Source organism: Cercospora beticola, chromosome 4 (genome assembly GCF_033473495.1).
Source record: "Cercospora beticola chromosome 4, complete sequence".
Classification (NCBI taxonomy): domain Eukaryota; kingdom Fungi; phylum Ascomycota; class Dothideomycetes; order Mycosphaerellales; family Mycosphaerellaceae; genus Cercospora; species Cercospora beticola.
The window spans coordinates 2,971,106-2,996,446 of record NC_088938.1 but is presented as its reverse complement, the minus strand read 5'-3'; the positions used below and the strand labels follow the sequence as shown (position 1 = coordinate 2,996,446).

At 52.6% G+C, this 25,341-nt stretch overlaps 12 protein-coding genes across 12 annotated transcripts; 6 read left to right on the top strand and 6 right to left on the bottom strand.

Annotated features, from left to right (window-relative positions):
* Positions 1–36: 36 nt before the first annotated feature.
* On the top strand, positions 37–1,217 carry RHO25_006824 (uncharacterized protein; the record flags this gene model as incomplete). Its single annotated transcript, XM_023597620.2, has 3 exons — positions 37–735; positions 839–1,058; positions 1,117–1,217. 3 exons carry the CDS (start codon positions 37–39, stop codon positions 1,215–1,217), a joined length of 1,020 nt encoding a protein of 339 aa, XP_023452603.1.
* Positions 1,218–2,048: 831 nt separating this feature from the next.
* RHO25_006823 (uncharacterized protein) lies at positions 2,049–3,104 on the top strand (the record flags this gene model as incomplete). The annotated part of the gene is made up of 1 exon (XM_023597619.1): positions 2,049–3,104. One exon carries the CDS (start codon positions 2,049–2,051, stop codon positions 3,102–3,104), a length of 1,056 nt encoding a protein of 351 aa, XP_023452602.1.
* Positions 3,105–3,452: 348 nt separating this feature from the next.
* On the bottom strand, positions 3,453–4,493 carry RHO25_006822 (uncharacterized protein; the record flags this gene model as incomplete). The annotated part of the gene is made up of 1 exon (XM_023597618.2): positions 3,453–4,493. The coding sequence occupies one exon, from the start codon at positions 4,491–4,493 to the stop codon at positions 3,453–3,455; it is 1,041 nt and encodes a 346-aa protein (XP_023452601.1).
* A 575-nt stretch (positions 4,494–5,068) lies between these two features.
* Positions 5,069–6,160, bottom strand: RHO25_006821 (uncharacterized protein; the record flags this gene model as incomplete). The annotated part of the gene is made up of 1 exon (XM_023597617.2): positions 5,069–6,160. The coding sequence occupies one exon, from the start codon at positions 6,158–6,160 to the stop codon at positions 5,069–5,071; it is 1,092 nt and encodes a 363-aa protein (XP_023452607.1).
* Positions 6,161–6,538: 378 nt separating this feature from the next.
* RHO25_006820 (uncharacterized protein) lies at positions 6,539–9,366 on the top strand (the record flags this gene model as incomplete). The annotated part of the gene is made up of 2 exons (XM_023597616.2): positions 6,539–8,243; positions 8,342–9,366. 2 exons carry the CDS (start codon positions 6,539–6,541, stop codon positions 9,364–9,366), a joined length of 2,730 nt encoding a protein of 909 aa, XP_023452606.1.
* Positions 9,367–10,478: 1,112 nt separating this feature from the next.
* Positions 10,479–13,401, top strand: RNR1 (ribonucleotide-diphosphate reductase subunit rnr1; the record flags this gene model as incomplete). The annotated part of the gene is made up of 3 exons (XM_023597615.2): positions 10,479–10,497; positions 10,626–10,783; positions 10,837–13,401. The coding sequence occupies 3 exons, from the start codon at positions 10,479–10,481 to the stop codon at positions 13,399–13,401; spliced, it is 2,742 nt and encodes a 913-aa protein (XP_023452605.1).
* Positions 13,402–13,683: 282 nt separating this feature from the next.
* Positions 13,684–14,739, bottom strand: RHO25_006818 (uncharacterized protein; the record flags this gene model as incomplete). The annotated part of the gene is made up of 1 exon (XM_023597614.1): positions 13,684–14,739. One exon carries the CDS (start codon positions 14,737–14,739, stop codon positions 13,684–13,686), a length of 1,056 nt encoding a protein of 351 aa, XP_023452604.1.
* Positions 14,740–15,259: 520 nt separating this feature from the next.
* On the bottom strand, positions 15,260–15,634 carry RHO25_006817 (uncharacterized protein; the record flags this gene model as incomplete). Its single annotated transcript, XM_065602847.1, has 1 exon — positions 15,260–15,634. The coding sequence occupies one exon, from the start codon at positions 15,632–15,634 to the stop codon at positions 15,260–15,262; it is 375 nt and encodes a 124-aa protein (XP_065458919.1).
* A 562-nt stretch (positions 15,635–16,196) lies between these two features.
* On the bottom strand, positions 16,197–17,079 carry RHO25_006816 (uncharacterized protein; the record flags this gene model as incomplete). Its single annotated transcript, XM_023597613.2, has 3 exons — positions 16,197–16,225; positions 16,277–16,974; positions 17,030–17,079. 3 exons carry the CDS (start codon positions 17,077–17,079, stop codon positions 16,197–16,199), a joined length of 777 nt encoding a protein of 258 aa, XP_023451687.1.
* A 767-nt stretch (positions 17,080–17,846) lies between these two features.
* RHO25_006815 (uncharacterized protein) lies at positions 17,847–18,461 on the top strand (the record flags this gene model as incomplete). Its single annotated transcript, XM_023597612.1, has 2 exons — positions 17,847–18,067; positions 18,125–18,461. The coding sequence occupies 2 exons, from the start codon at positions 17,847–17,849 to the stop codon at positions 18,459–18,461; spliced, it is 558 nt and encodes a 185-aa protein (XP_023451686.1).
* Positions 18,462–18,938: 477 nt separating this feature from the next.
* RHO25_006814 (uncharacterized protein) lies at positions 18,939–22,031 on the bottom strand (the record flags this gene model as incomplete). Its single annotated transcript, XM_023597611.2, has 1 exon — positions 18,939–22,031. The coding sequence occupies one exon, from the start codon at positions 22,029–22,031 to the stop codon at positions 18,939–18,941; it is 3,093 nt and encodes a 1,030-aa protein (XP_023451693.2).
* Positions 22,032–22,945: 914 nt separating this feature from the next.
* RHO25_006813 (uncharacterized protein) lies at positions 22,946–24,583 on the top strand (the record flags this gene model as incomplete). Its single annotated transcript, XM_023597610.1, has 2 exons — positions 22,946–24,412; positions 24,476–24,583. 2 exons carry the CDS (start codon positions 22,946–22,948, stop codon positions 24,581–24,583), a joined length of 1,575 nt encoding a protein of 524 aa, XP_023451692.1.
* Between the last annotated feature and the right edge of the window lie 758 nt (positions 24,584–25,341).

Sequence of the window (25,341 nt, the reverse complement as noted above, 5' to 3'; positions counted from 1 at the left end):
GCCATTGACACATCACCACGCCTCACAGCCCTCACAATGGCCTCAAAACGTGCTGTCCAGCTGCTCACACGCCAGTTGCAGTCTGGCCCTGCCCGTCAGATCGCCGCATCGCAAGTCCGCCATCAGTCCTCATCGACGTCCGCTATCGCATACAAAGCCCTCCATCGCCGCATCGCTCCGCTCCCCACTGCTGGCCAGCCGGGCTCCTCCAGCATTTCGCCTGCCGCCGCTGTCTCGTCCATCCTCTACGAGACTCCCCTCCCCGACAAGGCACCTCCCAAGAGACACGTCCTCAACTGCCTCGTTCAAAATGAGCCCGGTGTGCTCTCCCGTGTCTCGGGAATTCTTGCAGCACGTGGTTTCAACATCGACTCCCTTGTCGTATGCAGCACGGAAGTCGCAGATCTGTCGCGTATGACAATTGTGCTGCAAGGTCAGGATGGCGTTGTCGAGCAGGCCAGGAGGCAGCTAGAGGATCTGGTCCCGGTGTGGGCTGTGCTGGATTACACTCAAGCACCACTTGTGCAGAGAGAATTGCTGCTGGCCAAGATTAGCATCCTTGGACCAGAGTACTTTGAGGAGCTCCTGGCTCACCACAGGGAAATGACGGGCGATGCGACATACGGAAGCGTGGACTCCGCGGCTATTGGTGGTGGAGACCTTGGCAATATCGATGGCCAGCCAGAGGCTACCGCAACTTCAGCATCTTTCGAGGAAGGCGTGGATGTTGCATCAGTGAGTCTGCCCGATCCAGAGATACCCATTTCGCACGAAGGAGCCGTGTAGCACAAGAGGAAAGGCATCTATATCCCACGACAAGAACTAACTGAAATGCCAGGACATTGACTTCCATCCACGAAACCTGGCCCCATCCGAGGCCCTCCGAATGAAGCACCAGCATCTCGAGACCATCACCTATCTGACTCACCAATTCGGCGGAAAAGTGCTCGATATCTCCACAAACAACTGCATTATTGAGCTCAGTGCCAAGCCGAATAGGATCGACTCGTATATGAAACTCATCTCGCCGTTTGGCATCCTCGAATCGGCACGAACAGGTCAGTAAAATCGTCGTCAATGGAGCCTTGTTCCATGCAGGAAGCTGACTGCCTGCAGGTCTCATGGCATTGCCTCGATCTCCGCTTGAAGGCGGCGAGAGCGAACAGACGAAGGAAGTAGAAGAAGTCATGGATGCTGCCGCACTTCCTCCTTCATAGGCGAAGTTGGACACTGCGACATTGGCTTCTTTTTTGGAATCTTTCCACATCTCCGTCATATTCTGGTCATGGGAACGGACGGAAGACAGGCTCATGCATTGGTTAGCAGCGGTGTTTGGGTGTACAATACTGAATGTTCAGGGTTTGTCCCACAGAGGCCTCAACAAGCTGGAACTGCTGTACATGGACGTAATGGATTCACTTCGATTCGGCAGAGCTACATTGAATCCCACTCAAGCCTACCAGGCTGGCCCGGCAGCACACTCGGCAGCACGCAGTATGACGTGCAACAGATCGTACTGCTCGGATACATGCGCGTGGCTCTGCATAGGCGTTTCTGGCCTCCCCAGACAAGAACCGCTCAAGGATCTTATCTCGGTGCCTGAAGTCTGCCGACGGAGAACCCCGCGTAAAATGAATCTCAAAGCCATACCCATACCGTTGTGTGGTGAGAGATGCAGGTACCTGAGTCTTCACTTTCTTTCCGTCTAGCCTCGGCACAACCACGTTTCTCTCTCTGACGTTGTTTGGTTGGTTGAAACATCCTCCATTCGTCCCTTCGCTCCTTCTAGCGCCGATCTTTACCCCAACTCGGCTCAGTGTGGCGTCCTGTCGACTCTATTTGCACCTCATGGCACCGCCCACTGGCTAGCCCTACGGCGGAAGTGTCCGCAAGAATCTGGATGCCTTCGGACGTCCCTCAAAATCACATGCACGCAGCGTGGTGTCGCAATTCCGAGAACGACTTGTGGCGATGATACTTAAGTGACTGACCTCGTTTGTTTTCCGTACCACTAACCTCTACCGACATCACATACAGTCGCAGTCAAGATGGTCGTCGAACGAAACCCCAAGGACTCCATGAAGTCCACATGGCGCTCCGATCCAGAAAAGAAAGGCTGGTCCTTCCACCACTACCTCTACAACTGGCTGTCTATGAACCCCAGCGATCTGGATCGTGCAACGCCTGTACACCAGAAATCTGACAAGATGCCATACATTCCCGAATTTGAAGCCCACAAATGGGTCCTCCCACACGCTCTATGGCCCTTAGCCCTCCACCAACTCTACACCTGGTACTTCAGCAAACCACTCCACTGGATACCAGCCTTCATCTTCTACTCCATCGCCTACAAAATCAACGCCATCCACGAAATCAACATGATGCGCAACCTCGGCCACACCTACGGCTTCCTCGACGGCGACAAACACGCCCGCGACGAAGTCCCCGACCACGGCGTTAAAAAGGTCTTCCGCTCCCTCTCATCCACCTCAACGTTCCGTCCCTTCATGACGGTTTTCCTCGCCTACCGCACCGCTTCCAGTCCCTGGGACTCTCTTAGTTTCATCTACCTTCCACTGGAGCTGGGCCTCTACGGCATCGTCCTCGACTTCTTCTTCTACTGGTACCACCGCCTCATGCACGAATCCGATTTCCTCTGGAAATTCCACCGAACTCACCACTTAACCAAACACCCCAACCCGCTCCTCACTTTATACGCCGACACCGAACAAGAAATTTTCGATATCGCTATTATACCTTTCCTCACATACGTCACTCTCAAATACGTTTTTCGCTTTCCTATGGGGTTCAGTGATTGGTGGCTCTGTCATCAATACATTGTTTTCACGGAATTGTTTGGACATTCTGGACTCAGAGTTTGGACGAGTCCGCCGAGTACGAATGGGTGGTTGTTGAGTTATTTTGGGATGGAACTTTGTACTGAGGATCATGATTTGCATCATCGGCAGGGGTGGAAGAAGAGTCGGAATTATGGGAAGCAGACGAGGGTTTGGGATGTGGTTTTTGGGACTGCGGGGGATAGGATTGAGATGAAGGAGGGGGTTGTGGATTGGAATGAGAAGGTTAGGCTGCCGTGGTGGTAGATGGCTAGATAAGATAAGGAGGAGGAGAGGGAGAGAATGAAGTGGAGGATATACCCAAGATGTTTTGATTGTAGTGTTACTTTAGCGAGAATGAGAATATGTCTGATCCTGTCATCATAACGAGGTTGCTTTTGCAGATTCAGATTTTTATGTTCTCTACCGTGTTCATTCCATTCGCTACCGACCTTCCCGCTTAAGTATTTCTACCTCCGCGCAATCGATTTGCAGCTTTGAACTAAATTCGCCCTTAATGTTCCTCTTCGACACACACCCTTCCACTTCCTGAACTCGTGCGGTCCACCCTCGCTCTCGCCCAGTGTCACAAGCACTCGACTTCATGACTTGCACTCAACTCCCCACTCCACCCCTCTCTCCATGGCCCCTCGCCTGCCCACTCAACCTCAAATCCAATACCTTGCTTCTTCCCTCTCCTCTCTTTCCCAGCCCTTCTCCTTCTTTCCATCCATTCTTCTCCAGCATCTTCTTCCCAAACGGCATATGAATTGGGAGATCTTCTGTCCGAGGAAGCGTTTCCCATGTCAAAGGTTCCTCGTCTTCTTCCTTCTCTTCTGAGTCGAGTGCCTGTTGGTTCGCATGCTTTGAGCTGGATGATGTACTGGGTCTCGAATTTGTGGAAAGAGTAGATTTCGCTGGAGTTGACCAGCTCGTTTTCGAGCTTGATTTCGGCGGACGAGTGGGATCGGGTTCCCACGGCGCATCCAGCGGAAGTACTTGTCTGTCGAATGGTGAGACGCGAGCCCAGGTGTAGGTCGGGGACGGATCGGTAAATTGTTGCTGTTTCAATTCCTGCTCTTTGAGGAGAATGTAACGAGGTTGTTTTCTGGGCAACTGCTGGTCATCCTCATCGACTTGAGTTCCACTCTGCGATGATGCAGCGGATGTTTCATATTTGAAATGCTCATTTGATGGCGGGGCTCTGGCATCACGGCGCTGAAGCTGAGCACGGAAAAGGGCTAGTAGCTCTGCGTCGTCTCCAGAGCTTTGCTCCGTTGAGACAGTTGGACGTGGGTGCACTTGGTGCTCCGAAGGTAGTCGCGAGGACTGCGCAGAAGCACATTTGTCGTTGCTGCTTAGGCTGCCATGCTGTGGGGAGAAAGGTGTGGCTTCTGGCGAGAAGAGGAAAATGCTGTGCTGAGCCGGTGGTTGACTGGAAGCGGAGCTCGAGGCTGCTGACGCGGTGAAGATCCCGGTCGCGACTGCAGGTCTAGGGAGAGAATCATTGTCTGTCAGTGTTGGCTGCTGCGGCGGCCGCGCAGTCGTGCGAGCTGGCTTGCCACGTCCTTCGAAAAGGACCTCATTTTCTGGTGATGAGGATCGCGTGCGATAGTCGTCGGCGCTCCGTACAGAATCAGATTCGCTGGAGGACATCGCTCCCAGGTGCCGCAAGCGACAGTGGTACAGGCGCGTTCGTGCGAGGTACTTGTCAGGAGTCAGTGGTCAGCGGATGCGTGGCCGTGCCCAGGGAGAGCAAACGATCAAGAGTCTTGAAACGCGTCGCTCGCACTGGCCGTTTGCTGATACTGCATTAGCTTCTGCTTCCAGAATCGTCTGGGGCACGGCGGTAATTAAATAGTGTGAAGTCAGTTGTGTCGAAGTGTATAGGGACATTGAACTTTTACACACGCTAATACGCTACAAATTCTACGCGTGACGGTAACGATTCTGGTGATCATGGCAATTCGCCCTGTGACGACCTCCACGAGACCGGTCACGTTCAAAAATGCCCCAGGTGAGGAGCCGTCCAAGAACTTTCTCATCGATGCTTCGCGAAGCGACGCGACCTTTGGCCATCTGGATCAGCTTCCGCATTGACAGATCGCTGCCAATGCTTGAGGCTCCAGCCAGCATGCCAAAACGTCAAGACCACACCAGTTGGGCGCACAAGTTCAAACAGTGCACTGGTATTCCACGGTATTTGACCGTGTGAGATGGGATTATCGCCTTCAAGGTGAGGACTTGATGTTTCCTTTATGCACAACAAAAGCCTCCAGCGCAGAAGTTGCGGCCCAAAGCCTGTTTTCGGCCTCCTGAAAGACGAGTGAAGCGGGCGAGTAGAAGACCTCGTCCGCGACTTCTTCCTGATGTCGAGGAAGGCAGTGCATAAATCGCCAATCTTGCTTGGCCCCACCACGTACGGCAAGGTCTTTTGTAATCTGGAAGCCAGCAAAATCGGCAAGCCTCTTCTTCGTCTCAGCTTCCTGACCCATGCTGACCCAAGTATCTGTGACCAGCACATCAGCATTCTTGACGGCTTCCTCGGGAACATTGGTTTCCGTGAGCTTGAAGTTGGGGTTGGTGCTCTTGATGATGTCCCGCATGAAGGCTGGGATCTCATATCCTTTTGGTGTGGCCACGCTGACCTCTACGCCCAGCTTGGCGGCACCAATGGCAAGATCGAACAGCACGTTGTTCGCGTCACCAATCCATGCGAGCTTCATGCCTTCCAAGCCTAGGCTCTCCTGATTCCAGCTCTTGCTCTTGCTACCAAATGCCTCTACAAGGGTCTGGAAATCGGCGATGGTCTGAAGAGGGTGGTAGAGATCTGACAGAGCATTGATGACAGGCTTGCTGCTGTGCTTTGCGAGGTCTGCTACATCGGCGTGGGCGTTGACTCGTGCTACAATAGCAGAGACCATGCTGCTGATGACGAGAGACGTATCGTAGAGTGACTCATTCACACCCAGCTGAATGTCATTCGATCCGAGGAACATGGGATGTCCGCCGAGCATTTGTACAGCAGATTCGGTCGAAACACGGGTTCGGGTGGATCGCTTGGTGAACATGAGGGCTACCGTTTGGGCAACCAGCTTGTTCTGAAGGTGAGCAGGAATGCTCCCCGACTTGACTGCTGCCTTGTATTTGGCGGCATTTCGAACGAGCGTCGTCAATTCCTGCGGTGTCACATCGCTGATAGAGAGGAAGTGTCGAGGCGCGAATGGCGATTGTGAGGGCTGAGCGGGCGAGGAGTAGAAGCGCTTGGAGGCATTGGCCGCACTGCGCAGGGTGGAGGGTCGGCAGAGTCGTGTGGGAGCCATTGTGCTATGCTGTAGAAAATTAATTGGAGCTGCAGCGTCGAGCTCTAATGCAGCGCGGTACTTGAGCTGCACGCCGCGCTTGGCGCTTCTGACTCCCTCCGCCGATCGTCTCCCCGCCTTCACATGATTCGTCGTCGCCCAGCATGATCCAACCGCAGCCGCAGTCTAGCACTGAGCAGTCTAGTCGTTGATGCGAACCATCACCTGACCCGGTCACACATCTCCTACACTTCCATTGCCCATACCCATCCTCGTACTTTCTTTGTTCCTTCCTGTCGCCGGCAGCCTCGCCTCCATCGCATGAAGGCCACCTCGACAAGCGTCGCACGCTGGTGACGTAGCGATCAGCCCGACCACGATACGAGCACGTTTACCACCATGGCCGATTCGCGTCGCGAGGACGACGATGTCCGGCAGCAGGAGAGCGACTTTGGAGCGTCAGAGAATACACCACTGCTGGCCGGGGGTCAAACAGAAAGCACCGAACAGAGCCGACCGCAAAACGACTCCTCAGCCTCATCGCTACTACGAGGCATTCAAGGCAGCAAAGGTGGCCGCAAGAAGAAGCTACGATGGCCGAGCCTGATCGCCTTGCTGATACTATGCATTGTCGCTGCATTGATCATCATCTTCGCCTTCGTGGCACCGACAGCAGTTCAGCAATATGCTGCCGAGGCTATCGTATTCGAGCCCACGAGCCTATCCATCGACTCCTTCACCGCGACAGGAGTGCGTGCAAGAGTGCAGGGAAACTTCAAGCTTGATTCGACAAGAGTCAAGCAAGCCTCAGTGCGAAGGCTCGGGAAGCTATGCACATACATCGCCGAGGAGGTTGAGACAGGAGAGGGCAACATGGCCGTATCGCTACCAGAGTATGGAAACGTGCTGCTGGGCATTGCGCATCTGCCTCCAATCAAAGCATATATTCGTGACCAGCACATCACCGGTATCGATTTCTTGACTGATCTCGAGCCGGGTGATGTCGACGGAATCAGAGCCATTGCCAACGACTGGATCGATGGCCGGTTAGGATCATTACGCGTCGTGGGCAGAGCTCAGGTCCCGTTGAAGAGCGGGCTGATCAGCCTTGGCCAGCAACTCGTCCAACAAGAGATGACTTTCAGTGGCGACGAGATCCCTTCAATACCCGCATACGATATTAAGAAGCTGAACTTCCGGGAAGTTGATATTCCCACTGGCAAGGGTATGGCCGCGGATGTATCAATCAAGGTGCAGAACGACTTCCCTATCGACTTCACTGTACCGCCGCTGGGTTTCGGTATTCTCGTAGACAACTGCGAAAAGAGTGATCCATACATCATGCTCGCAGATGCCATTACCGAGCAGATCCACATTCAGCCGAAGAAGAATGTCGTGGCCAACGCAACTGGAACCGTACGTGAGCTGCCTTCTGTCTTGACACAAGATTGCCCAGGGACGTCCATGTCTCCGCTCGATATGTTCCTTGGGCGTTATATCCACGGCAAAACTGCCACTGTCTATGTGCGCGGCTCAGATTCACCTTCGCTCGATACGCCGGGCTGGATCACAGATCTGATGCGAGACATCACAGTGCCTGTGCCTGTGCCAGGCCGCACTTTTGGTCATTTGATCAAGAACTTTTCCTTGACAGACACACATTTCAGCTTGCCTGACCCGTGGGCGGAGCCGGGCACTCCAGCAAGCAACCCTCGCATCAGCGCCAACGTCCTCGCAACCATCTCTCTTCCAGAAGAGATGAACTTCAGCATAGACGTGAACAAGGTCCGCGCCGACGCAGATGTGTTCTACAAAAAGAAGAAACTCGGCCGCCTCGACCTCAGCAAATGGCAAGACGCCAACAGCACTCGTATTGATGCCCGCGACGACGAAGGCCCGACTCTTCTGGTACAGAGTGCTGTGAAAGATGCTCCGCTTGAGATTCAAGACGAGGACGTCTTCACAGATGTGATCCAAGCTCTCATGTTTGGCACAAAGACAGTGGTCATGACCATCAAAGCCGAAGTTGATGTCGGCGTTGACACGGCGTTGGGAGATTTTGCAATTCGGAAGATACCCGCGGAAGGCTCAGTTCCCATCAAGCGTAGGTCTTAACCTCGCCATATATTGCACATTGTGTACAGCATCATGATGCTACGACTGTACGTTTTTAGAAGAGTAGATAGGCTAAGTATGCTATAGCTGTCTCGCGACCACAACCTCCTCCCGATGGCCATAACCCTCCCAAGCATGGCGGGCAAGATCTCATTGGAGGTCTCGACCCCAAAATTACTGATCTCAACATCGTCAATACGACAAAAACGTCGTTGACTATCGTTGCTGGTGCCAACGTCACTAACCCTACCAACTATACCGCAAGCATTCCGTATATCGACATTCACATCATCAAAAATGGCTCACTGCTAGGACACGCCACAGCGCGGAACCTATCAATCACGACCGGTCTCAACGCAGGCCTCTCAGTCGAAGCTGTGTACGCCCCACTCGACATCAGCGGCCCCGAAGCAAGAGCCGTAGGCCGCGAACTTATATCTCAATATATCTCTGGCTGGAATACTACGATCACATTACAAATGCACGAGAAGTCCATCCCCGCCAACCCCAAATTGAGCCGAGCTCTGTCGCGTTTTCCAATCGAAGTGCAAGCTCCCAAACTCGGCGATGTTGCACCTCCAGACGACGGCGATGATGACGGAGACAATGATCCTGAAGAACCTCCCGACGACCCATGGAACCCTGACGGCGACGACGAAGACAACGGCGACAGCAAGAAACGCAAATCCCCCTCTGGTCCCCATTTCATCCGCGACGCCACAATGCATCTCCTCTCCTCTTCCGCTACGTTCCTCCTCTTGTCACCTCTCCAACATTCTACTCTCGTCATCACGGATCTCAACGCTACAGCATTTTATAACGACGACCCGGCGTCGAATCCGGATTCTTTTGGTGATCCAGTGGGGAATATTTTGTATGATATTCCGATTGCTATTCCGCCCATTAAGGAGACGCCTGACGGGAAGGGGTATTTGACGCCGAAGTTGCCGGTTGAGTGGCGGTTGGGAAGTGTGGGGTATGGGGCCGTGAGGAAGGCGCTTGGTGGAGAGTTGAAGTTGGCGGCGAGAGCGGATGTGGGGGTTAGATTGGGACGCTGGAGGGAGGAGATGTGGTATATGGGACAAGGGCTGGGAGTGAAGATTAGGTTGTGATGTGGGAGTGAAGCGGGAGGAGGACAGAACCGTATGAAAATGCGAAGACGGGAATGGCAAAAAGGTCGATAAACTGTACGAGAATGGTTTGGATATTTTGTATGGCGTAGCGGCGCACAACTGTGTGTGAGAGGAGTTCGAGGACATGATAGATACTGTGTGCTAGGCATATACAAAAGCCTGTGAGAATATAATGAGATGATCAATGAGCAACAGACCATGGCATCACGCTTCATCTAAAATACTCCAGCCTGAGCTGCTGTTCTGCTAATCCGACGCAGGATCAGCGGAATCGTACATCTTGCATGTCTCGCGTAAGACCAGACATTGACACGACACGACAGCTTCATTTACTCATGGAAATGTATCTCAGCAATTAGACGCAAAATCCTCAGAGCCGATGCTCAGATTCTGCAACACGAGTGAGATGGTCTTGGCAGACCTTTGGGGTTGCTTTAGGCTACGAAATTTGAACTCGTGACTGTGGTGAATGCGATGTCGCCGAGCCTTCGAATGAGCCAGATATGTCCCTCTGCGAGAAGGGATTGATACAGTCCTGAGCAGGTATTGCTGAGGGACGTGGGGAGTTGCTAGGCCAAAGAGGCCGTTGATCGGGTCCAGCACGATGAGTGTTGCTGGAAGCAGGTCGTCGAAGCATATGCGGGCGTGCAGAGCTCCATCACGGCAATCGTACCATTTTGCACGACAGCACATTCTGAGCCGACATTGCGTACTGTTGTTGCGCGTAAAGACGATGTCGGAGATGAGAAGAAGCGCGTATGAGATGAGAATTTCATCACGATCTTTTCGCGCCAAGCCTCGCTTACAAAGCGCGCTAGCGGAGGCAGGCGTCGCGTACTGCACGCGTTCAACGCGCTCCATGTTTGTGGCAGGCGCGACGGACCTCCGCTATATCTTCTCCCACTTTGTCGTCTCGTTCTTCTTGCACGAACACCATCCTCCCACCCCTCTTTCACCCTCTCTTCAAGCATCAGATACCTGCTTGAGAGGCTCAAAACTTCCTCGCCAACCACACTACGCTTCTTGGTTGGACGCTTCTTTCGGAATATCCCCATTACACTCGAGGCCAGACCTCGTTGCCGTTGACGACCATGTTCGTCTACAAGCGCGGTATGTATACCATATTCCCACCTGCATGAAGCAGGGGCTTGGAGGGCAGACAGCAGGCCGCTTCGCCACGACCCAGGAACAAAGCCTACCATTAGGCTCGAGGAACACCTAGCTGACGCGGTTTTCAGATGGCCGCAAAGAGCGTGTTCAGTTCGACAAGATCACAGCTCGTGTGTCGAGGCTCTGTTACGGCCTCGACCCTGAGCATGTCGACTCCACAGCCATCACCATGAAGGTGATCAATGGCGTATATCAGGGTGTCACCACTATTCAGCTTGACGACTTGGTACGTGACGCGATTCCACCCCACCACTGTGCATGGCTAATGAAGACTTTCAGGCGGCCGAGACAGCGGCATACATGACCACCACACACCCAGACTACGCCATCCTCGCCGCACGTATCGCCGTTTCCAACCTTCACAAGCAGACGAAAAAGCAGTTCTCTGCCGTGGTCTCGGACTTGTATCACTATGTCAACCCAAAGAACAAAAAGGCATCGCCTATGATCTCAGACTACACATACAAGGTCGTGATGGAACACGCAGACGAGCTGAACTCTGCCATTGTCTACGACAGAGATTTCAACTACCAATACTTTGGCTTCAAGACGCTGGAACGCTCATACTTGCTCCGCATTGACGGCAAAGTTGCTGAGAGACCACAGCACATGATCATGCGTGTGGCTGTCGGAATCCACGGCGATGACATCGAGGCCGCCATTGAGACCTACAACTACATGTCCAACAAATACTTCACACACGCTTCGCCTACACTGTTCAGCGCTGGTACGCCGAATGCACAGTTGGCTTCATGCTTCTTGATCGACATGAAGGATGACAGCATTGAGGGCATCTACGACACACTCAAGACTTGCGCCATGATCTCGAAGAATGCTGGTGGCATTGGCCTGAACTGCCACAAGATCCGTGCTACTGGATCATACATTGCAGGCACAAACGGCACATCCAATGGTCTCATCCCGATGTTGCGTGTCTACAATAACACTGCCCGCTATGTCGACCAAGGTGGCAACAAGCGTCCTGGTGCATTCGCTATCTACCTCGAGCCATGGCACGCAGATGTCATTTCCTTCATGGATCTCCGCAAGAACCACGGAAAGGAAGAAGTGCGTGCACGTGATCTGTTCTTCGCTCTTTGGATCCCAGATCTGTTCATGAAGCGTGTCGAAGCCAACGCAGAATGGACACTCATGTGCCCCAACGAGTGCCCTGGTCTCGCTGATGTGTACGGTGACGAGTTCGAGGAGCTGTACACCCGCTACGAGAGAGAAGGTCGTGGACGTGAGACTGTTCGCGCTCAGAAGGTCTGGTATGCTATCTTGGAAGCCCAGACTGAGACTGGTGGACCTTTCATGCTCTACAAGGATGCTGCCAACCGCAAGAGCAACCAGAAGAACCTCGGAACGATCAAGAGTTCCAACTTGTGCACTGAGATCATCGAGTACACCGCACCAGACGAGGTCGCCGTGTGCAACCTTGCATCTCTCGCTCTGCCAACCTACGTCGATCTTGAGAACGAGCGTTTCGACTTCGAGAAGCTCCACGAGGTTGTGCAAGTCGTCACCAAGAACTTGAACAAGATCATTGAAGTCAACCACTACCCAGTGCCTGAGGCGAAGAAGAGCAACATGCGCCACAGACCAATCGGTCTCGGTGTCAGCGGTCTTGCTGATGCTTTCCTCGCTCTACGCATGCCTTTTGAGTCTCCAGAGGCCCGTCACCTGAACGTCCAGATCTTCGAGACCATCTACCACGCTGCGCTCACCGCATCGTGCGACCTTGCCAGCAAGCTTGGTCCATACGAGACATACGAGGGCTCCCCGGTTTCGAAGGGCGAACTTCAGTACGAGATGTGGGGCGTCACACCTTCAGACCTCTGGGACTGGGACGCGCTCAAGGCCAAGATCGCTCAGCACGGTGTCCGCAACTCCCTCCTTGTCGCACCAATGCCTACTGCCTCCACATCGCAGATCATGGGCTTCAACGAGTGCTTCGAGCCATACACCAGCAACATCTACTCTCGCCGTGTCCTTGCTGGAGAGTTCCAAGTCGTCAACCCATGGCTGCTGAAGGACCTTGTCGACCGTGGATTGTGGTCTGAGAACATGAAGAACCGCATCATCGCCGATGGTGGTTCCGTGCAACGCATTCCAAACATTCCAGACGACCTCAAGGCTTTGTACAAGACTGTCTGGGAGATCAGTCAGCGCAACATTGTTCAGATGGCCGCCGACCGCGGTGCCTTCATCGATCAGTCTCAAAGCTTGAACATCCACTTGAAGGAGCCTACCATGGGCAAGATTACCAGCATGCACTTCACTGGCTGGAAGCTTGGTCTCAAGACCGGCATGTACTATCTCCGTACACAAGCCGCGTCTGCTCCGATTCAATTCACTGTCGACCAAGAGATGCTCAAGGTCGCAGACACGAACATCTCCCGCACTGGTGGTGCCAAGAAGCGTATCGGAACTGGTGCGTATAATGCAGTCAGTTCGCCGAAGCCTGCGGTGCCAAAGCCAATGTACGAGAACAAGGAGCCACAAAAGTCGCCTATCGCACCTGAAGACGTTGTCACCCCTGCTGCGACACCTCCACCAGAGAGCGAGCGACCTCAGCCAAAGAAGCGAACTTTCGGTCGCACATCTTCTGCTGTTGTTAACCCACCTTTCCCTGCTGACCTCGACGATGGAGACAGCCCAGAGACACTCGCCACCGATGGTCTCGATGCTGTTCCCAAGCAAGAGCAGCTTCCCGAGCCAGCAGTCAAGACTGATGGTCAAGAAGAGGAGAAGAAGGATCCTCGTGAGGGCGACATCTACGCCGAGGCCGTGCTGGCTTGCAGCATAGAAAACCCAGAAGCATGCCTCATGTGCAGTGGTTAGACGGGGACGATTGTGGATGTTACGACTCTTGTTGCATTGTTTGTTCATGGGATGGCGCATGATGGAATGACTGATGGACTCTGAATATGGATTGTTTGGGTGTTGTTTGTGATCGCTGCCGCTAATCGTTGGCATGCTGTGCTGCTACTGTATCAGGATATACAATAAATTATGTTTACTGCAAAACCATCTGCCAACTTCTCGAAGCTCTCGTTTGCTGATCTTCGATCTTTGCGGTTGCGCAGTCGAGGGAGACACAGAACTTGCTTAAAGCACCTTCTCTTAGCAAGAAAGACTTTTCGACGCGTCCGCCTTCTGTTCCTTTCCCACCTCATGCGCGATACCCTTCGATGAAGCACCGCCCTCCATTCTATCCATCTTCGTTCCATCTGCCCCCTCCTGCTTCCGCCCTTCCATCTCCATCTCCCTCTTCAAATACTCCTGAATCGCCACGATATCCTCCTTCGACCTCTCCTGCGCATCATTCTCACACATCCTCACCAAAACATCCCCCACTTCCCTCTCCACCTTCGCCACCACAAAACTCGTCCCTTGACTGACAGCTGGAAGGGTCTTCATAATCTCGAGGAATCCTAGAACTTGGGATAAACAGATTTGGCTTTCGAGACGTTTCTGGCGATCGCTGAGGGCGCGGAGCTTTTCGCCTTCGTGCAGAGGGAATGTGTTCAAGAGGTGGAGGGCTTGATGCGTATTGGGGTGGTAGAGGGTTTGGAGGGGTGTGAGGATTTGGGCACCGAAAGTGTCGGGGTTTAGGAGGAGGCGGGCGTGGATTGAGCGGACGAGTTTGGTTGTTGTGAGGTTTGTGAGGAGGGTGTGGAGGGGGTTGATGGGAGAGGAGTTGCTGCTGATGGGAAGCGGTGGGAGGGGAATCGTGGGTGGAGGGTATGGAGCTGAGACGGAGCCAAACGGGTTTTGTGGCAAGTAAGGGAGGATCGTGGGGATGAAGGTCTTGTGCGATGGTTCTGGTCTTCGTTGTTGTTTTTGGGGACGTTCGATTGGCAGTGGAGAAGGTACTGCTTGGTAAGATGACTGCTCGTAGGTTTGGTGGTGCCGGAGAGGATGGTTCGTGAGGTCGAATGGCTTTGCTGTATCCTTGCTCCCTTGTGTTTCTGCCATTGATCTTCTTCTTCGTGGTTTGTGAGTTGGGGTATCCGCCTGCTGGACTGGAATGCTCTCGTTCAATCTCAAATCACTCAGACGGGGCTCTTCAGTCATGGACTTGCCGTCCTCGCTGTCGTCATCAGTGGGCGGTGTCAAGGTCTTTGGCCTTGACTTTAGGAAGGCTATGGCCCTTTCACTGAGTTGTTGGTTACCCATCGAATGCAACACTGATCGATTGTTGCACCTAAACTGAGACGTGCTGCTTTGGTGTCAGTCTGAGGAGCGTAAGACTGGTGTCTCAATCACTGTCATATGTAGCAATGCTTGTCACAAGGGACGCTCAACGGTCAAAGAAACATGTCATTCAAGTTAATGGCAACAACATTTGTGGATGTGAAATCAGCAAACAAGCCTTCGAACCTTCTCCAATGTTTGCAGTTTTCTGCCAATGTGAAGGCACCTGTGAGAATCACTCACTGCACGTTGCAGTCCTTCTTCTGGATTGCAGCCGAAGCTTGAGCTTGGGTAATGTCTGGTGTTCGACAAACATAAGGTTTCGTTCGACATTCATGAACCGAATGACCGCTAGTCCGTACGGTAGCCACGAGTCATCCAGACTTTGATGAATAAAAGCAAGAATCAGACCGACTGCCGTATGTTCCCTTTCAAATTCCGTGTTGCTAGACCAGCTAGCTAATCTCATGTACAAAAGCATTCGACAAGTCTCTCCTCCCACTTAGCATGAACCATCATCAGACACGCCGCTCTCATCAGTTCTTTGACTCAGCCCGGCCCACACGCCGTTGCTCTTTTCCCGTTGTGCTCTCGCGGCTTTCATGGCCTTGGTCTTTTTGATGTCGGCACGCTTGTCATCCATGCACTGTTGGGCCTCGGGAGTAGCGTACTGAGGTCGCCCATCTGGTCTAGAGCTCCATCGCAATTTCTGCCGGTTGAGCCACGATTTGGGATGATCGATCAGATGGCGGATCAACTTCAACTGCTTTCTCGTTCCTTTGTTGCTAGGATCGATCACTTCTTTTAATTCTGGCGAATCGTCGTACAGCGAGGAGCTGCTGGTGTTGTTGTTCGAGTTTCTCGAGTGCTGAGACATGTTTCGTTGGAGTTTTCACTGGCAGAAGTCTGACGTGAATGGATGTTTGTGTGGTTGTTGAAGTTTTAAGTCGCTCGATGTGTTCTCAGGGTTTTCTTGTGAGGCCTGCCTGCTGGAGAAAACATGAAGATGGAGAGCGGAAGGCTACTCATGTACCTCCAATTTGAGAACCGAATACTGGCTTCTTGTGCCACTGAGACAAGTTTGCATGGTCATCCGAGACCTGATTTCAGCCTACAGCTGCTGCGTTGGCCTGAGACAAGTTCTTGCAATGTGTCTCTCGAGCTGAATAAGTGGCTGGACCAGAATCGATCTTGCTAGAGCTTAGGACAGGATTCGGGATTAATCTGGCAACTGCTAGTCAATCATTTCTCACGTTCAACGCCTCGGTGGCGCTCGTTTCTTTATCCCCCTGTTCCGTAAGTTGATCTAATGCTGTCTTGCTGATAATTTAATATGACTTGAGCTATTTTTGTCTAAGACTGTCGTCTCTTGGATGTCGTCAGAGTTTGGATGAGACGAAGCTCGACTACGATACGTGCTTCGATTCTCGACCCATGCCTCACATATGGCCAACGACCAACCCGGAATCTGTAAATTGTCAGCAAATATCAGCGCTCGAATAGATTCTCAACAACTCACCAATATGTATAGCTTGGCCAGTCCAGCTCGTGTTCTTCGCAACATCAACAAAAGCCTGCGCACAATCGTCCAGCTTTGTCTCCTGCTTGAGCGCCGAAGCTTCTGTCAACGCCTTAATCCTCTCATCTCCATATTTGTTCCCCCAGTCCGTCAACAAAAGTCCAGGCAAAACAGCATTGATCCTGACTTTTCCACCGCTCTTCGGTCCTTGCGTGTTCGCCATACACTTCATCATGTGTATCTGCGCGGCCTTAGTGACACTGTACGGCATGCTGCTTCCGCTGAGAGATTTTCCGGCAACACTTGAAGTCATGATGAAAACTCCTCCATCTGGGTTCTTCTGAAAGATGGGCATTGCTTCTCTCAACAGAGCAAGATTGCCTTTGACGTTAGTGTTCCAGCATTTGTCCCATTCTTCGTAGGACATTGATTCCAAGTCATCGAACTTTGAGAACCTCGTCCAGCCGGCATTGCCAATGATGATGTCGAGGCCACCGAAGGCTTTCACAGTTTCTTGGACGCATTTCTTGATGTCTTCGACAACACCGCCGTCTCCTTGAATCACGAGAGTCTTGACATTGTATTTCGATTCAATCTCCTTGGCGAGTTCCTGAGCTGGGGCTTCTTGACTGTGGTAATTGATCGTGACGTTGCTGCCCTCTGCCGCGAATTTCCGAGCGACTTCTGCACCAAGTCCTCTGTGTAGATGTTAGATCTGTTCAGCTGTGAACTTGTTGTTCAGTGCATGCATGCCTCGAGCCTCCTGTAATCAATACGTTCCTGAGCTTCAGTGAGTATGGCATATTGTTTTTGTCTGCTGTTATTGAATTGTGCCTCAATAGCTAGCAGTTACTGTTTATGCTAGGGTCAGTCAGCATGAAGTGAAGTAAGAGTGACCCCGCGTGGCACAAGCTTCGGCAATAACAACCTTGGCCGAGGATGCTTCGGAAACAACCTGGGAACATCACCTTGCGAGCAACACTTGCCTATATGGTTCACTTGTCGTCGCGACGCAAAGACTATCGCATGCTATGCCAAAAGATCAACCGCAGTCGTGGCAATGGGATTGCAGACCTGGCATTTGCGGGGAGCGTCGAAACCCAGACCGGCCAGACCGGACAGCCATGACCGCGTCGCTGCCGATCAATACTCCAAGCAGCAACCACACGCATAACAAAGAGTCCCTGCTGTTCCTGGGTGTATAAAAGGAGCGGCACTTCAATCGTGGCGATTGGACACTGCCACGAAGCTGCACCCTATAATAACGGAACATGACCAGCCATGCCAAGCTCGATCAACAACACACAGCCAGTGAAGAGTTGGGAGGCTGTAAACTCTGATATAAATGTCAACCTCAGGCTGCACTCAGCCTCGCAGATCCTATCCACACATACCACATTCGGAAGTACGACGTGTGAAGAGCTGAAGATCGCCTTGTTCATCTTGTTTGTAGATTCCTGCCTTGGCAATGATATATTTTGAAACGCGGTGCCAGTTCCCAGATGTTGGAAAAAGTTGTCTTCACTCTGCAATCAACGTCAATCATCAATTGCGACTTATACCTTTGAACATGTCTGCCAAAATAATCTCCGCTTCCATCCTGTCCCTGCTCGCAGCTGGTGCAGCAGCTCAATCTGCTTCTGCATCTTTCGCAGCGACCAACTGCCAGGTCCAAGATGGTTCGCTTGTGTGCACAGCAGCTGGCGACCAGTATCGCGTGACCGACGATGTCGACCTTTCCAACCCACCCACGAGCTATTCCGTTTGCGAGGCCCTCTCGGAGACCACAATGTAAGAGCACTCGTGAACAGAAGGTATATCAAGATGTGTCTGACGAGGGTTCTGCAGAGAATGTGTCGGAGTTGACCAAAATGGAACACCAACTTCCAACGTGCAACTCGAAGCGGTCGGTGCGAGCGGCAGTGGAGGCTCGAACAGTGAAAGCGCGATGCCAACGATGACGGAGAGCGCATCTGAGAGCATGACCACAGGTGGCGGAGGGTCCGCCGAGACAACAGCGATTGAGAGCGGTGCCTCGACGACTGGCACTTCGCCCTCCGAGACAATGAGTGGAGGAGCGAGCCAGAGCTCCGCTCCAGCTGCGGATGGCAACTCGGGTGTTGCGCTTTCTGCAGATTCGGCTTGGGCATTGTTGGCTATGCTGGGCGCTGCTGTGATGATTTAGATTTGGCGACACAGTAGTGGCGCATAAGAGCAAGTATCTCACAACGCAAGGGCGCGCAGACGCAGAAAAGAATGTGTACAACAAAAACTCATGTCAATGTTGCATGATCATACCTTGTCGATCAAAGAATATGTCACGAACCTTCTCAACCAAGGATATCGTCAATTGCGAAGTTGCAAGCCTCTTCAAGTCAAAGTCCACATCCCAACATCAACACCCTAATTTTGACGAGGCTGCTCGTTCACCCTGCTGCCCGCAAAGTCACTGGCGCTCTGCATCTTGTTGTCGCTGCTGCTGTCTTTGCATGCGAACCTGTGCCTTTGCTGCCTCGGCAACAAGCTGGTCCTGAATTCTTCGATAGTACTCGCGCGTGGGCTGCTGACCTGGTCCAAGCTCCATATCAATTGGTGTTGGGGCCAGCGATTCTGCTTGTGGCGGGAGCGTGCTGTCTGAAACAGTTGATTCTGCATCGCCCGACTAGTCAAATGTAAAATCATCGAGCTCCCCCATGTCCATATTCAAGCCTGCAAAGATATCGTCATCCTGATTGGTCATTGCATTGTTCTGTGCATTATTTTGTGCATCGCCTACGCCCATGCCGAAATCTGCAAGGAACTGATTGTTTTGGTCCAGGTTCATCGCATCGCCATCGACAGTCAATTTAGCCAACTCGTCAGCAGATGCGTTGTTGAGATTTGTCAAATCGATTGGCTGATCCATGCCTGACAATTCGGCATTTGAAGCCATGGCAGAAGCATTGGTGGCCATTGTCGCATCCACGTTGGAAGCGTTTGTGTTGTTGTCTAACGCGAGGCCTAAATCCTGCATCATCTGATCGGTGCTTTGATCTTGCATGGGCATGGGCATGGCTATCGCTGGCATCTGCGCTGCAAACGACATTTGTGCTTGAACTCGTCGGCCGAGGCGAACCAGAGTCTCCGCGTAAGATTTTGCGAGGTCTAGGATGGCTTGAGCATCAGCGCTAGCGATACGTACGCGTGAGCGCAATTGGCCCGTAGGTGAAGTCCAGTGAGTAGCCTGTTGCGCGCCCATTGGGACCGGAGCAGGCGCACAAATCAGAGATGTGCAGACATCGAGAGCGATAGGGACGTTGTTGTACTCAGTCTTGTTGACCTCTGCGATAATAGCATCCAACAGCGTCTGGCTGTCGAGTAACTGACAAGCTATTGCGAATGTCCTGTGCGTGTAATGCGGTGGCGGATTCGGTGGGCTTGTGGAAGTGGAAGACCAAGTGATGAGATCCCGGATCGCTTGTTGCACGCGGCCTTGTAGGCCTTTTCCCTCCTGCTGCCATTGGTCTAGCTCGCTTTGGCGAGAGTGCAGCGAGCGTTGCTGGTTGAGATGAGGTTTCAGAAGCTCCAGCAGCTCATTCGCTTTCTTGTTTGGCTGCTTGCGGCAATATTCCTCCAGCGAGCAGTATAGCGGTGTTGCGACCACGGCAAGGACGGCGCGATGCATAGCTTGTGTCTCTGGCGCATTACTTGATGGTTTCAACAATTTCTCGAGGACTTGTATGAGGACGTCGGCGTCATTGTGATCTTCCCAAGAGTGCTTGGCCAGCCACCCCAGGCCCATCACTAGAGATGGCAGCAAAAATGGCTCGAGGAGGAGTTCCAGTCCAGACTTGAATGTGTTCATCGACAAGACCTGGGATCGACAAGCCAGGATGCTCTGCTCAAACAACGTAGGAACGAGGGTGTAGAATGATTGGGGCGAGCACTGTCGCATAACGTCGTCACCAATCCCACTCGTATCCCCATGTTCATCTACGGCAAAGAGGCCCTCAATCCACTGGGTAAGCTGCGATGCTTGCTCCGGCTGGAGCTCACCGGGTGGTTTGCTAACAGTCATATCTTCTAGTAGCTTAGCAACGAAGCTGTCTCCAAGAATACCAATGTCGGCGAAGGATAGGTCGTAACGATAGATGACGGCCAGGGTGAATAGTAGTATTGACGCGAACTCTTCATACGCAGGAGTGAACTCGCTTTGGTCTTGGTCGTGCGTCCAGTCATTGAGAAGGTTGCAGAGAGGCAGCAGTAGCATACCAGGCTGCGTGTATTGCATGACGAAGTCCATGTACGGTATCCTCCTGATGAGCTTGTCACACACTGACTTGAGGGACATTGTGTCTTTGCTCATGCACATATTGTTGACTGTCTCCACGACGCATCCTGCAATCGCTCCAACATTGCCTTGCATACCAGCCAGCTCTTCGATGTGCTCAGCGAGTTTGCTAACATTATTTGCGCACTGCGCTACCAGGTTGTCCTTGTTGAGCTTGATGACCCTCGGTAGTGCCACTGATTCCTGTAGGATCAAGGCTACTGTCTGCTCGTTCACGAGTCCGTGCAACACGCAGGCTTGCAGGAACTCCAGTCTGGTAGTCTTCAGACTGTCCCGAACATCTGTCGCACCTGCAGAGATTGGAGGTAGAGGGTCCATAGAGATCATACCGCCCGGCATGAGCGCCATTTGTATGCAGGCATCCGCAGAGATCGCTGGCTGCATGTTATTCGCCAGGATTGCGATCAAGACTGGCAGTTTGTTGCAAATGAAGGAACGGACCACCTTTGCATTTTGGCGAGGTTCTTTGGTCAACATGAAATTTGTGAGGACGTCGAATGCCGCAACAAGTAGATCGACGACGATGGATTGAGGGTTGTCAGAGGAGCGCCCTTGTATGTACGTGAGTATTGTCATGTCGTCCGTCAGAGGTCGAGCAGCCAGTGCAGCGTTGAGCCACACAAAGATGCCAGCGCGAGATCGCACGACGGGCAGCTCTTCAACTTGCGCCAGAATTTGCTCGTCGGAGAACTTGTACTTTCCGTCCGCATCCATTTCCAAGTACGGTGGTACATTGAGCAACGCTCGCAGTCGCCCGGCGAGTTGTGAGTTCATCCACTGGAGCACATTCACGTCGTAATTCTGCATCTCATTGACAACTGTGGCCCGGCGTTCTTTCCACCATCGGTACTGTGTAACCTTTCGCATACCTTTGTTTCCGAGTGTAGCCAAGGTGAGTTGTGCGAGCGCCTCATATATGCCATTCAATTGCGCGTCCATGGTCTGCAGGCCGGAAAGTTGTTTGCCGACAACATCTTCACCAACCACTTTCAGCCACCGGTAGATAACAAATACCAGGTCCTGTAGTGCGACGGCGGATGAAGGCAGATCGCTTGTGATGTGAAACTGGGTAACAATCATGAAAACTCTCTCCTCGCAGGTCGGCATGCTGAATCTCGTGTTGGGCGAGGTCTTGGAACGGACGTAATTCGAAGATTTGAGGAGCGCAGAAAGTAGGTCACTCGCGGTGAAGTAGTCGTTCTTGAGCAGAAATTCGGCGTACTTGAACACAAGCACATCATCAGGGCTGCCGTTCGCAGCTCGAAATCCGAGCAAAGTGGTCGCGATGTCGCCAGGCCGGGTTCGATATCGCATCTGCAGTTCTCTGAAAGCCTTTGCAAGCTCCTCAGGTCGGTAGCGCTTGAGAATGGCCTTTTTGAACAGCGTATGCCACGTTTGAGCGGCCACGCTCTTTGGCGGCTCCATGTCGAGGTAACGTGGCATTTTGTCGCTCTTCAGTGATGCAGGTCGTTCTTGTGTCGCTAACTTCGAGTTCTAGTTATTTTTGTGGTCATCCCCGTGATGTCGGGCGGTGGTGATGTGGGGGCTCATGATCAAAGGGCGAGAGAAGTTGGAGGTCGCGGTTCGTGATTGAAGCAGCGACCGCGATCAGCCTAACCGCATTTGGCCTGGTGACCGGACTTGGCTCCGCAGCAGTAAGCGCAAATGGCGTCTGTCTCCATCTCACCCTCACCAACTACCACACGTCGCGGCCGCCATAGAGCGCCATCTCAGCTTCACGTCGAAAGTGCAGCCCACAGACTGCACAAAAGCTATGCTTCTACCATATTCGCGTGTGTAAAGCGAGTCACGACACCAGATCACTGAACAATAGCAAAAGTTGTACGGACAAACAACACCCTCAAACATCGCCACTTGATTAGCTTCGATACTCACGAATGCCCAAAGCAACATAGGTTTTTGCAGGCTGCTTGCGGATTGCGTCAAGCTTCAGTTATGCGTCCTCAGCGTTATCACTTTCCAACAAGCCCGAGGGTCTCAACAGTGGTCAATGTCTCGCCTACGCAGTGGTCATTTCTGCGAAGCAAGGCATTGCAGCGAAGGTATAGGGATAGTCCATGAGTGCTTCATCGGATAGACAGGAGGAGTGGAGGCGCCGCGGGATCCCCACACAGAGCATGTTCAGCCTACAGCTCGTCTCCCCCCGCTGAAGATCATCCGCGCGCAGCTGTTCCCAGAGACACGGAATCCGATCTGGTGCTTACGAGATCGAGAGCGGAAACATAGCGCATTCGCACCAGACATTTATTGTCGGCATAGGTATTAGGTTGACAGTATACATGTTTCGCAGTATGGGATCGCATTGAGCAGTGGCCAGGATGCAACTATCGATATTTCTTCTCGGGTTTGTCATTGCGCTCGTGTCTTTACTGTTTCTACGTCGACGCAAATCACCCGATATTCCATCTGGAACAGAGGAACCAGCTGGTCCGCCGGGAAACCCACTATTAGGCAACTTGCTCGACGTACCTCCTTACCACAGCTGGCTAAAATTCTTCGACTGGAGCAAGAAGTATGGCCCTCTGTATCGTCTCAACCTGGCCGGGCAAGATCATGTCATCGTCTCCACGGAGAGTATCGCCAACGATCTGCTCCGTGAACGCGGAAATATCTACAGCTCTCGTGTGCATCTGCCCATGGCATCGGAGCTGTTGAGCCGTCACTTGCGGCCACTTTTGATCCCTTACGGCGAGACGCTTCGTCAAAACAGAAAATTGATGGCAACCTTGACCAATGTCACTGTCGCTGCTTCGTATCAATCACTCCAAGAACAAGAAAGCGTGCGCGTCGTGCGCGACCTTCTCCAGGAACCAAGAAAGTACGAGACATGGCTAGAACGGTACTCCGCGGGCCTAATCCTCCGCTTGGCCTATTCGAAACCGGTGTTCACTGGCGAAGAGTCGTTTGTGCGCAGAATCCTCGCTGTGGTGCATACCGTAGAGCGTGTAGCTAGTCCAGGCGCCTATCTGGTAGACACCTTTCCCATACTGATGAAGGTCCCATCATTTCTGGCACCTTTCAAGCGGGAAGGCAATAGACTCCACAATGAAGAGATATCATTGTTTCGGGACCTGCTCAAAGAAGGCATCGATAGCGGTGGCGACAATTTCTGCACGAAATGGCACAACAATCGAAAGGCGTATGATCTGTCGGAAGATCATGTCGCCTATGTGATTGGCACTTTGTTCGAGGCCGGCGCAGGCACGACAGCGGCTGCTGTGTGCTCGTTCCTGCTTGCGATGACTCTTCACGGCAAAGAGTACAAATTGTTACAAGACGACATAGACGCTGTCGTTGGTCCGGATCGCCTACCGAGCTTCGAGGACATTCCCAAGATACCAAGAGTGCGTGCAGTGGCGAAAGAGGTCCTTCGCTGGCGGCCAGTGACGGCCGGAGGCCTTCCGCACATGCTCACTCAGGACGATACATATCAAATGCCTGATGGTAAACGAGTCTTTCTTCGTGCTGGCACAGCTGTACATCCGGTCCAGTGGTCTATCCATCGCGAAGAGAAACTTTACCCAGATCCAGAGGCCTTTCGTCCTGAGCGTTGGCTGGAACCAGGTTGGCCAACCTTTCGAGAGCCACTAGACAAATTCCCGAACTTGCAAAACTACTCTGCTTTCGGCTTTGGAAGGCGGATATGTCCTGGCATGCATATCGCAGAGAGGTCATTGTACATCCTTATCGCGCGCATAGCATGGTCAAGCTCAATACAGCCAAGGACTGACGAGCGAGGAAATCCTATCTTGCCGCCGGAGTATGACTATGTGACGGGCTTCAACGTAGGTGTCTCTTTGAGGACTCGCTGCATGTCAGTCTGCGCCTATGCTTACCAGTATGTCTAGGTCCAACCAAAGCCTTTCGATTTCGATCTGCAGGCTCGACTTGGAAGACAGGCCATTGTGGAAGACAGGTACAAAGCTGCATGGGCATCGCAGCCATCGCAGCCATAGCACGAAGTGCACAGATTGGCACTACGCAAGTTGTTCACGGCAGAAGTGGTCGACGGTGGGTGGAAAGAAGGAGATTGCGGGAGAGCGGCTTCCCAACCCGGTCATGCACGGATCAGATGCCAAGACTGACGAACAACCTCACTTCTTTCGCCTCAATCTTTCTTCGTAGCCCACATCTGTCTCTCGCATCGCAGAGTCGGGTCATCTTGCCGGAGGTTCTCAGAATCATCGTTACACATTCTTTGTTTCCTACACTCCAGGTCTCTCCCGAATGCCGGAAGCAAATTGGCGAGATTGAGGAAGTATGAAGACTCGGAATGAGATCACATTGGTTGTTTCTAGTGCGCGAGAACAAAATACCACGCCTTGACCGCCTCAATGCGAGCACATGCGTCTGTAGCGTGGTCGTTCATGGAGTGAACCGGCAAAACAGGTTTACCCGAATGTCCTGATAATCCCGAGAGCTACCATCGTTCCGGAAGGCGACAGCACGAGTCTGAGCACTAAACTCGTGTGCAGGTCTAGCTGATATTGTGGAGCGCTCGTTCCGCTCGGTCTACCCAAGCGCCTATACAGCATGCGACACGCAAGCTCGCTGCAACGTGGCCTCGGATTTGTCAACGACTTCGGTCTTGCTTGTTCAACTCGGACGCATACCCAGTAAGGCGAACTTTGTATCATCACAAGCCCAGCCATGCAAGCTTAAGAGCGTTAAGCCGCATTTCCGTCAAGCTTAACTGGAAAGTCTATGCCACACG